This window comes from Boleophthalmus pectinirostris, unplaced genomic scaffold (assembly GCF_026225935.1).
Source record: "Boleophthalmus pectinirostris isolate CB_2022bp ecotype Guang Dong unplaced genomic scaffold, ASM2622593v1 HiC_scaffold_8, whole genome shotgun sequence".
Classification (NCBI taxonomy): Eukaryota; Metazoa; Chordata; class Actinopteri; order Gobiiformes; family Gobiidae; genus Boleophthalmus; species Boleophthalmus pectinirostris.
In genome coordinates, this window is record NW_026571515.1 from 33,856,887 (window position 1) to 33,869,893 (window position 13,007).

The window sequence follows — 13,007 nt, forward strand, 5'->3', positions numbered from 1 at the left end:
CTACCAATAGGGGGGAGATAAACGCAGAACTGTAATCAAATAATCAAATTCAGTGGTCTGTGCTCATTGGCGCATGGCCCCAAAAATATTTTTCTCTTCTGCATTACTTCTCAATAGGGGCTAGCACGTCCTACCCGTGTGGTGTCTGTAACGTGCACAGTGTGGTGCGTTTGGACCAATCAGAGCGAAAACTGCTAGAGCGGAGCTAGAGCGGGCTCAGAGTGGGGCTAGGCCAAGTCTTACAAAGCTAACTTTTAGGCGCTTTGAGGATTTTAAAATGTTTAAAAGTTTATGTTGTGAAAAAAGAAAAGAATCCTTACAAAATTCAACCTTTGTGAAAGTTGTTGATGCCCTGTCAGCCAAACGCAGGCAGTTTGATTTCCCAAAAACATGCATTGCTCTCTATGGAAGAATTCTTTCTGGGCACAAGCTCCTCGAAGGTGCAGTACCTGGAGAGGCCACTAGTCATCTTGAAATTTATAAAAGAAGTGAACTAAGCGAGTGTGACGTCACCTGTAGTGTTCAGCGGCACTCAAATGAGGCTAATGGTTACATGCGTGAATCTGGAGCCAGGCTCTAAATTGTGAATAGGATTTTTTTGACAGACAAAACAACAGGAAAATAAATTCTGGATCCTATGTCGCGGGTTAATACGAACATTTTAAGACCAAAATGACATGGCTCAACAGCAGCAGTTATAGAGAGAGGGGCAACAAGCTCCTAATGTGAGTCAATTGGAGCCAGAAGAGTCAGAAGGAGCCACGGGGCAGCTAGCACGTTAGCTATGTCAAATCATATATATGGGCTATGGGAATGCCTTATCCAGTTTTTATTACAGATCCATGGAGATAAAGAACACTTCAACTCCTCCCACAACAATTAATCTCCTCAACATATGGACTCAGACTCAGACTCAGAAACATGTTTTTAAGGAGAGAAACGTCATCAGTTCAACCTGTTTTTTACAGTCTTAAAAACATGAAAAACAAAACTAGTTAATTTTAAACAGTTTGCAGTGGTCCATAGTTATTCCTCACTTACGTTATGCATTCCAATCATATTAATTATTCCCCGTGATGAGTTTATAATCATTTTTCAGAGGCAAAAGCAGAGTGTAGTGTAGTGGTAAAGTTAGCAATAATTAGCATGCTAGCAGCGCACTTCCTGTCGGACAATAAAACTCTATTTAAAGTAGCTGCAGACAGTACACGTCAGTCTTATTTTTACCTCAGTAGCAGCTTATACAATATATCTGTACTGGGGGAGGACAAATTTAGCTCGAAAACATGGAGATAAATCGAGCTCAGACTATGTAAGCACTACAAGACAATGAAATATTCTAATGCCATCAGGAAATCCCTATATTTTATCTACAATATATCATGCAACTTATAATAAGAAATAAGTTTCACTCCTAATTTAAAATAGTGTTCAAATGTGACATCTGTAGTGAATTGCCGCTCCTCGTCCGTCTGTGCGTGATGGCTACAGGGCAAACAGACTGCTCTCCCTCGGTAACGCTGAACCACAAACCCATTTCTGTTGACATTTTCCATTTGTCGCTGATACCCTGCAGAGCTGTCCCACTAATAAATAACTGTACGGCACAGACAATGAGACAAACGAAGGGAGACATCATCGGAACTGTTAAAGTGAAGATCTACACACTATCTAAAATAAGTTAAAGAGCCGATATTATGCTATTTCTGATCTATGTTATAATGTTGTTTCCTCACCAAAAACATACCTGGAGTTGTGTTTTGTTTCATGTCATGTGGTAATACAGGAAGTGCGCCACTGTATTTTTAAACTCCATACACCTTTACTAGAATCATTTGAATGATTTCAGCCCTAAGGGTAAAAGGTAGTTATTAACTTGAAAACTACCACTACATGAGATCACAAGGTGGGACAGAGCATTTTGACCTTTGGAGATGCAGACAGAACAATAAAGTAATGGTGGTGAACTTTAAGTAGTGCAGGCCACAACCTGCGACCTGTGACCATTGAGGACACTATGGAGGTTGTAGAGCAGGTATCAGTACTAAAAACATTTCCTGACTAGCTTTATATAAGTGGTAACAAGTATAAGACAACATTGACTAGACACCCATGGACCACTATGGAACCATTATATTAAAATCCCTCATTCTAATGTCTAAAGAAAGAGCGTTTAATCATCATTTATCACTGTGGTATCAGAATCTGTATTGAGTATGTAGTCTATCCCTTAGTACTGAAATCAAGTTTGTAATTTTAGTATTGTGACAACACTAAAAGAAGTAATAATTAGGTCTAAAAAAATTATAATAATTTGAACTATTTTGCCTTCTATTTTACAGTACATATCATTCTATTATCCCAAACCTGTCCTTATAGTCACTAGTAAATTGTCTGTCTCTCATTTGGTAGGCTGCAGTAAGTCGGTGATGTACAGTAATGGAGGAGGGTTTTTCAGCTTACATTGTGTGAAGGGGGAGCCAGGTCTCTGCTGCGTGGGCAAAACTAAAGAGGTAATTTACATCTACAGCCCCGGTCCAACGCGCCTCAAGCATTTCTCAGCTACAGCTTAGTCAACACGATCGATGGATTTCAATCTAATTAATCTGCACAAGGCAATTAATGTTCAGATAATAGGGCTCGCCACAAGATATACTGTGCACTATAGTAATAAATCGACATTGAAATGAAAAATGGTATCAATATACAAGCTAGGGCTGGCTAACTGGCTATATTATTTATAGTGGGGCTGCTACCTACATGGATTTTAGTGTTTGACTAGTCAGCTATAATTTTTCTATTTCTATTGTGCATTGGAACTTTTTAGAAACATTTTTTTAACCAAGTACATGTTGAAATATGTAGATTTGTGAAGCCATACAATATAGCTCTAGTCTATTACTGATGAAAATCAGAAATTGCTTCTATTTTTCCAAACACTGTCACTGTATAAAAAGATCTTTTGGCATGTGTTTTAGAGTGTATTTTCCAGACAATGATAACAATTATCAAAATACAATTATGATTATTTTAATAGCCAACTAGTCACGATTATTCTGGTTATTCTGACTTAAATTGTTGCTTTTTTCAGGTATTTATTTTTCTCTATAGTGTCACTGATAAAAATGTTGAGGTAACAAATTTTAAAAATCACTTCTACAGTTTTTGAACAGGCCTATTTTGACCTATGTGATGAAAAATGCAGTTTACAATGAACAAAATTTAAAATAAGGATTTGCGTGAAAAAGCGTGATATATCTTCATCAAGATATAGTTAACAGTCTCCTATTGTGTATTTTCACAAACCTACTCACAATTCCAGTGTACAAATATCCACAAATATCACAAGTAGATATTTTTATCATATTTGCTCAGCCTTACCTCTCCATGTCTATGCCGCGCCAGGCTGCCATCTGGGTCAAACTCTCGGAGCACATCCTTCACCTTCAAGCTGCAGTCTATAGCCAAGGGAAATACATATTTTCAAAAATCAGTGTCCTGAATAGAATGGTTAGAAGTTCAGAATACTAGCAGGTCTAAACTTGGACAATATCAGGCCTAAATTAGGGCTAAATCAGATCTAAAATGAAGCTAAACCATGAATAAGCAAATTATAAATAATGATGAATCCAAAGGAGGACATAAAATGAATATATTTGTCTCAAAATAATACATATACTCAATAGTTTGAGGTACACTGATCTTGATCTACTAGTATATCAGAACTAGTATAAGACCAAATGTTATTTTCTGTTAACAACTAACTGCCAGTTGTCTAAACAAGTAATGTTTTTAGTACAATTATGGCACAAAAATGACTATAGGGTATTGAGTCTTTTCCTTATTATCAACCTTGACTTTGACATTATATCATGACAACCCGACCACAGAGAGGAGGGGGTCACAGGGGAGATCTGCTGCATAAATCCACATGGGCTCACAAAACAACATGTTACTTCCACCACAGTAAACGCAGGACACAAGGTCTATTTATGGTCTAACAATGCATTTGCTCTGAATTACAACATATAGCCTAATGTGTAATTACTGAAATGATAACATAAACTTTTGCACTTTGCAGAGCGTGTAACTTTTAGAATAAAATTACTTGAACTAGTTCACCACAGTAGTATTGTGATTAAAATTATAAAAATACAGAAGTTAGTGAGGTGTTAAAAAAATGGGTAACACGACTATACAGAAGTTCATTCTTTTTGGTTCAGTAATTGTGCTTATTCATTGTAAAGTTTCAGTCATATCTAACAAATAGTAGACTCTTAAATTACCAAACCTGGAAATCTACAGAAAGTGAGAAACTTGAGTGTTAACAGCAAATTAATGATATGCTATCTTGATTTGAGTAGAAAGAAATTAAAGATAGTATATAACTTTCTGGGGATGGAAAGTCAGCTCCATGATTCAATGGAAATAAAAAGTTAAAACCATATTTCAGGACACTCTCCATGGAGACAGATAAGTTTAATTCCATAGTGTGGAATATTATAGCCAAAGGAACAGCAATTACTTGGAAACAAGCAAGAGGAGGCCCAAATAGCAGTCAGGCTTGTGGAGATGCAAGCCTGCTCACAGATAGGACATATGTTTTTCTATGTTTTTCAGTGCAATTTAAACACCCATAAAGAAAAAACATGCTTGTGGCTAAGAAGTTACATACTGGGGCTTTAAGATAAATGTTTTCTTTGACATGAATAGCAGACATGTCAAAGCTACAAGTATCAAGAATATGTTTATATATATTACTTTCTGCAGTTTAATTTTAACTTGTGTGATACATATATATATATATATATTTGTAGTGAAAGCGCTGAGGGGGAGGAGACAGTGCCCACATGTTCTGTTGTTCTGTACTCACACTCGATGTACTGCTGCAGCTGTATGAAGTCGACCGGGCTCAGCTCCTTCACCTCCGAGTCTGCGCGGGCGGACATGCTGCCGCTTAACTGATCTACAAAACAGAGAGACAGGGATGAGAGAGGGAGAGAGGGAGGGGAGAGAGGGGGGCATGCTGTTGCTTAACTGATCTGCAAAACCGAAAGAGAGAGGGATGAGAGGAAGAGGGGGAAGGAAGGAGAGAGAGGCGGCATGTTGCCACTTAACTGATCTACAAAACCGAAAGAGACAGAGAGATGACAGAAGGAGAGAAAGGGAGAGAGGGGGAGTGAAGAGAGCGAGGGAGGAGAGGGAAAGAGATACTGCCTCTTAACTGATATATAAAACAGAAAGTGAGAGATGAGAGAGGGGGAGAGAGATAGAGGGAGAGAGAGAGACAGAGAGAGAGAGAGAGAGAGAGAGACAGAGACGGGGGGGGCACTTAACTTATCTACAAACTAAAAGAGAGAGGGAAAGAGGGAGGTAGGGTGGAGGTGGGGTGGTGCTGCTACTTAACTGATCTAGACAAAACAGAAAGCGAGAGGGAGAGGAGGGGGAGAGAGAGAAAGAGTGGGTGCATTTAAAGTCCCTTTAGAGCACAGGAAAAAAGTGTTGCTGTGAGCGAGAGAGTGACTCCCACAAACATCAGGAAATCACTTTGAACCGACAAATACAGTCCGAAGAGAGACATGTCTGAGCCTGTTCAGGAATATTTGAGGATAATATTTGATACTCATGAAGACTAGACTATATGAGAGCAGTAAGTCATATATTTAGTGTTGTCACGATATGAAAATATCAAATATGTTTTCAATACTAGAGACCCAAAACACCTAGGCAGCAGAATGTCATTTTCAGAAATTTCACAAGATGAGACGAGACATGAGATCAAATATTACATTATTTACAATAATCAGATGAATTCACAATTTTGGTCTCATGATTTTTAATTGGTGTAATTTCTTTATATATTGTGAATGGGTTTTATGTGTTGGTAGAGTTATAAAAATGACTAAAATTAAAACATTTTCATTTTGATGTATTTTACAACCTTTAAACACCAGTTCCCCATGCAACACTACTGATTATTATTATTATATTCTCAATATAGGCCTACAGTATGTTATTAAACTTAATTTTTATCATTTAAATGATTAGACAAAACTGTATCTGCTCTTCTGTTCTGTGTCACTCCAGCTCCTCTCCGCTCTGCTGCTCTAACGCACACGGTGCAGAAGGACACAGACAGAGCAGAGGTGCTTCTCTCTTCTTTCTCACTTTAAACTAAGTTATTATGGAAGAAAAAGACCTGAATATCTCTTTGTGGGTCGTTTTCAAATAATTTTTAAATGTGACAAGCACTGCTGTCTGCAGGTGAATTAGATGCATGTATATTTGATTATAAGATCAAATAGATTGTGAAATAGTTTTCTTTTCTTCTATCTTTTTTAACCAACATTAGCACTAATTATTTGCATCAATATTGGTCCTATCACTATGAAATAAACTGGGACAGAATTTAAAGTGTCCTCTGTCTGAATATGTGTGCTCTATGTGGAGGAATCTTTTAGCTACAGCTGCTCAAAGATATGCAACTTTCCAGAGCTTGAGCAAGGCACGTCATATCTTAAATCTCACGAGATAGATTTTTTGATTTACAACACCTTTGACAACCTTTCCATATAGGACTTTTCTAGTCATTTGTACAAGTATTTCCTGAATAGTTTTAGATTGGTCTAGATTTATATCAGAACTAGTGTAAGAAACTACTACTATTCTATATAACAATAAAATGATTGTTTAGTGGTATTGAAATCTGTGCTGAAACCAAATCTTAGTCTTGGCATCCAAATCAGGTTTAAAATCTTAGTATAGTGACAAGACAAGCACTCACACATCCATAGATCAGTGTCATAGCTGCAAGACTAAACTCAATCAAATCAAAATTGCATTAATTTACAATTGCACTATTTTCTGATCTATAATGTTGTTTCCTCATCAAAAACATACCTGGAGTAGTGTTTTGTTTCATTAACACATTTTCAACATTCAAACCCTGCATATTAATGATGAGTTCTTTTCTTAAAAAAACAAACAAAAAAAACACTATTTGACCTCACAGTGTATAGGAATAGAGCTTTGGAGATGCAGACATACTAATAATCCAGGATTACTCAAACAAAACAAAACACAACTCCAGGTATGTTTCTGAGGAGGTAATAGCACTATAACATGACTTAAAGCTTACAAGAATCACTTTTACATAATATAGAACGTTTAAGAAATGTACACAACAAAATATGTCTTATTAAGTTAAATATGACAGATATTTAATAAATTATTAAGTATAAAACCTACAGTACAAACAAGTTCTGAAATACTTGGCATTCTATTATTACTTATTGCAGTTCATATTTCAGTTTTCTCTGGGTGTGTGTATAAAATATGCAGACTTCTATTATGAAAACATAAATCATGGAAAGAAAATCCATCCTCAGAGGCAATATGGGAAACAATAAAAACAATTTTTATTTTATCACTTTTAATTAACAGCTTTTTAAAGAGGAAACCAATCTTATCTTCACTTACTTCACTACATAGACCAGGACAGAGACCAATGACGAAAAGGAGGAGCAGGTGGGGGAAAGTATTCATTCATTATTGTTGTCAGATTGTCAATAGGACAGGTCTGAATTCAATGTAATGAGGTCAAATTGAAATGGCCCACCACACTGCACAAGTCAACCAAAACAAGAGGCTCATATGCTCTGCTGTGGCAAATATATGTATCCATTCTGTATATATATATATATATATATATATATATATATATATATATATATATATATATATATATATATATATATATATATATATATATATATATATATATATATACATATATACACACACACACACACACACATATATAGAAAGAGAGCAAAATATAAAACGGATACAAAATCAATAGAATCATTCTTTTGTGGTGTAAATGCAATGGTTACATGATATAATTATTGATGTGAGGCCAATCCTTCTGTTATCCATTTTCTATGAAAATCTCACTTTAGTCACAAACATTATATCTAATGTAACACTGGCTGAACAACGTATCAACAAATTTAATACACTGGTTTCCTTTGCTCCCTGTGCAAAGTCAATCCCCCTTCACAGCGCTATCACATTACAACTGGTATGTGTTCTGCTAATGAAACTACTGCACATCACATCAGGTTTGTGATGCTGTAGTGTATTGTTTTGTATCATGCTTTTGTATATTTATGGAAAATGGTTGTGCGGAAGCAAAGGTGACATAGGCTTGTGGGTTGAACCTTGAATAGGATTGTACTGTTAACTGTGAGGAGGGTTCAAATCGGGGCCAGGAGAGATCGCTAGATTACTCAAACGTGCATGGAAGATTTATAAAAGCTCTTCAGGCTGTTTTTGAGGGAATAATATTATAAGATGGAAGCTCCAAAAAGTACATTTTACAAAATAACCTCTATTTAAGAAATAGATTGGGGTACATATTTACAGGTTTCAGCTTCCAGTTATATGTGACATTTTTCAAAAGATATAATATTTTAGTTTTAAATTTCTATGGCAACAGTCAAAATATGTCATCATTCTGAAACCCATATACAAAAAGTGAATACATCTAAATTACAGTAATTAAAACAATCTCAAGTTGTAAGTGATTTTAACACATGTGCTGCTGCAGAGAGATTATTTCTGCAAAAGAGCTTTAAAATATACAACGACAGAAACAAACGTTACAGCTTGTGTGGTCACAGTGGTTTGAAGGGACTGCCCCTGACAAAACAAGGAAGACTTTTGAAATGTCAGACCGCACCTCAAGAGCACATAGACTGTGGGGGATATTACAATGTGATGATTCGTAAGTGTGCCTCTCCAGCACACTCACGGCTAATTGCTTCACTAAAAATACTTCAGTGTGAACAAGAGAGTGATCTGCTATTGACAGGAACACAAATACATGTTTTTGTCTTGTCCAAAACAATTAGGCAGGTAGAGAAGAAGCTGTTATAGTGTTTGGACTGGTGGCAATTAGTTATGATAAAGTTTATTTCTATAATGGATGTAATATCAGGAAGTAGTATCTTTTCAATAAGCCATTTCCATCCAATATCAACATAATCATGATAAAGATGACTCATAATGACTGCTATTTTTTATGTTGAGTATGCAAAAAATTTACATTGAAGATAAGTAATGTTAACTATATAATAATACAACTATTTTATGCATTACTCTGCTAGTTCATAGCCAGAAGTAGGTAGAAGAGGTTTTGTATTGAAAACTTATAAATTAAAGAAAAAAAAAATCATCATGACAAACACTTTTCCCCCACACTACATTCATAGATGGATGAGGTATCTCACCCAAGGATAGAACATCAGCATTCTTAACCCCTGAGCTACTGTAATCTTCAAGATAAAACACAGAAGTGCAAAATGTCATGTCATGTTATGACATTTGATTTTGAATGATACACTGCAAGTTTATTTTCTTTTTACTAGGCCTTTTTGTGCCTCTTTAGTATTAAAGTTTCAGTACAGACAGCATACTTCATATATTTTGCATATCTTTTGCAACTATTTTGAGACAGTTTATCACCTACTTCCAGATAATATAACCATAATGTTTCTTTATGTGTCCTGCATTTACATTATGCTATGAAGGAAAGGTTGTATTACCTAGGGAAATTTGTCCTCTGCATTTCACTTATTCTTCAATACACACACAGGTTAAACCTGTCTGAGCAGCGGGTGGGCGCAGATCGGCGTCTGGGGACCCTTCTTTAGATCTTGTGCAATAGGTTCACGGTCAGAAGGACTTACCTGCAGGATTAGCCGAGTGTGCATGTTTTGCGCTTGGTTAAGTTGAGAGAAACACAGGAAGCCTACATAGACAAGAGAAGGTGCAATCTTGCTAAGTCGTTGTCCTGCACATTGTGATTGGGCACTTTGACAAGTGCTTTTTGATACTTTGCAGTGACATCAAGCTGGGGGTGTTCTAAATCTATCTCTATGGTCTAATGTTCAGCAGTTACCATGGTGACACCATGCAAACTTTAGCAAGAGCAGAGTACCAAATGAAATGTGAGATTGTTGTCTGCGGTTCCCTTTTTGAGACCGAGCAGAGGCCAGTGAAAGCTGCACTAGCTCACTGGCTCAGCGGGCCTGGGGCACACTCTCACCTGGCGGGTACTACTCTGTGACTGACTCACTCCGGAGAGCAAGCTGTGGTGCTTCATTCCCCACCTGGACTGAAGTGAGAGTAGCTTCTTAAGCATGGCAAAAGGAGCACACGCAACACAAGACTCGGTGCCAGGGACTGGGAGGTGATCTCCAATATGGGGAGTGCTGAGATAGGCTATAGTGGTCATCCATCTATCCCACCATCTGCCCAGTGCTCTACACTTCCGCATCACGTTAAAAGAATAAAGCTAAACTGTCAATGAAACCACATTCCAAACCTACTTTTGAATGGTGTATTCAGTCTATGGTCAGAACCAATCTTTTTTTTAATTTGGTACTCTGCCATCAAATAAGGAACTGATTTCCAAATAAGTAAATAATCTTAAAAGGTGCACTTTGTTGCCTTAGCAATATTAAACTTACTGCTCTGACAAGCTTATCGTGGCTCCTGTGTCCATGACATCTGGTTTCCCACAACTCTTCTTCTGCTGACTATTCTCTCCAGATGCATGCATGTGTTCTCTCTCTCACAATCACTTTCTCTCTCACTCACACACTACACATGTGGCACCACACATAATTAATAGTATGAAAGAAAAAGAAATGTATTGTGAATGAAGAGATGTGTTGTGCGTGAGAAGAGATGTGTTGTGTGCAGTTATAGTGTGTATGTGTTGAGCTGAACAGTGTAAGTGGAAGAGATGTAGTGTGTAAGCAAGTAGAAGTAGTATAAGAGTAAAGAGAGGTTTATGTTTATGTTATGGTCCCCAAATATACTCACCTGTTGTCCCAGCTAAGACAGTTTTCTCAGGTCAGACTGTTTTAAAATAAAGCTCAAACTTAAGCCTAACAAAGCTTCAGACAGAGCAGTGCCTCAGCTAGCTTCAAACTCCCAGGGAACGTTGATAACATCAGTTGCAAAGTCTCAATAAATAAAATGTATTATATATTATTTAACTACACACAGAAATGCCCTACGATGTTTGGGGATCAATTCTATAATCTACGGTGAGGAGGAGGTGCCAACGTCTTAATTAATCATCATGACATCCACTATAATAAATAAAATGAAGATTTGGTATGATAAGAGAGGAAATTATTTTATTACAAGATTTTTTTTTTAAACATTATAAGAATATTTTCCCAGCCTTTAGTGTACAATATGCCATTATGCACTCAAAACCTCACTGACAATTTAATGTACTTTGGCCAACTGGTAAACTTTTAAGTGCTTTGTAAATCAAGTTAATATATATGGTATGATACAATGCATTAAGTGGTTTTGTGTTACAGCCAAAAAATAAAGTAAAAAACAAAGCAAGCATCTGTAGCTCAAAGGGGAAATATGTTTGGCCTCTACTGATACTTTGCAGCTGATGTCATCAAAATTTTCTTGGGTACACCGAAGGCACTGCTCTGTCTGAAGCTATGGTACTCAAACTAGACTTTAATCTGAGTTTTGTTTAACACCACCTGACCAGAAAGAGCTGATTTAGCTGAAACTACAACAGTTTTTGATTTAGTCTCTTCGCTTTTGTGTTGAAAACTCAAACTTCTAAAGAGGATCATGAATACTCATATTGATCAGAAACTCCTGAAAATCTTTTGTTTAAATCCATTTTGTATTTTTTTCTTGAGCTTTCAGATAATCTTAAAAAGTTTTTGACAGTGTTTGCTAATGTGTGCATTGTGTCACCATGGTAACTGCTGAACATTTCACCAATAGAAATACATGTTGAATACCCCCCAGCATGATGTCACTGCAAAGTATCAATAATGCTGCTGTTGTGTCCTTAAGCAAAACACTTCTGCACATCTGCCAATAAACTGTACATATAGTCTATGGTTAATATATAGTGTAACTATGCAATTGCATTGATCAGTCAGACAGAGCAGAAATGAATAATGCAACAAATAGTAAAGCAACATTGACTATCCAGAGAAGTCTAATAAATTATTACTAATATGAAAAAGGAAAGGCAATAACCCAAATGAAACATTTAAAGATCCACTATGTAACTTTTCCGGTTACACTTCCTCCACCTGATTGTCTTCATGTTATTGCTTTGCTTGGAATGTTCCACAGGTTAGAATTAAGCATTATCTCCTCATCTTACATGGAGACAAGCAGGTTACTCCACCAGGCCAAGTTACAGGTCAGATCTGTGGAGAGGCGACCCCACTCAAACTAAGAATTCATGTTTCCCAATGTATTTGTTTAAGCAACAGAAACACCTGAAATTGAATAAATGCAAGTTATAGATATAATGCCATACAATACTGTGAAACATTTCAGGCAAAGCAAGAACAACCTCTACTAGAAAAGCTACACAGTGGAGCTTTAAATAATGTGCATAGAGACTGACAGAGGTGTTGAATTGTAGTGGAATGTTTGTGAGTGCTATCAGTTCCATAATAGCATTAGGAGGCACTCTGCTCGCATTAGGCCTGATATAATGGACCTTTTAAAACTACATGCACTTGCTTTACAATAGTGTTTTGGACAACACAACTCAAGTATGTTTACGCCTCATCGATTTTTCATTCACGGCAGAGTCTAATGTGGAATAGCAACGTCAAGAAGAAACAACAAAAGTAAAAAAAAAAAAAAAAAGAAAAAACAGGAAGGACCTATGCATTTGGCGGTAATGTTTTCTATGAGGGGAGATAGTGAATGCACTCTTAATTTTAATGTATAATGCATAAGAGGCAAACAAGATGTCTGCCCATTATTAAGACATTGCACTTGGAAAACAAAATATATTTTTATATCAAGGTAAGGAACTATTGATTTATAAACTCACAAAACATTATATTAGAACATGATCTTCTGGATGTCATTTCATTTCAGTAAAAGATGTATACATAGTTGCAAATTACTTTAATTACATAATT

At 36.5% G+C, this 13,007-nt stretch overlaps 1 protein-coding gene across 1 annotated transcript in view; it reads right to left on the minus strand.

Annotated features, from left to right (window-relative positions):
- dgkaa (diacylglycerol kinase, alpha a) overlaps positions 1 to 13,007 on the minus strand; it is a 52,273-nt gene that overhangs the window by 25,221 nt on the left and 14,045 nt on the right. The window contains exons 2-3 of the mRNA XM_055165805.1: positions 4,874 to 4,966; positions 3,382 to 3,458 (exon numbers count right to left, since the gene is read on the minus strand). Of these exons, the coding sequence (XP_055021780.1) occupies positions 3,382 to 3,458; positions 4,874 to 4,949 (153 nt within the window). The 5' untranslated portion in view covers positions 4,950 to 4,966. The remainder of the gene's footprint in view (positions 1 to 3,381; positions 3,459 to 4,873; positions 4,967 to 13,007) is intronic.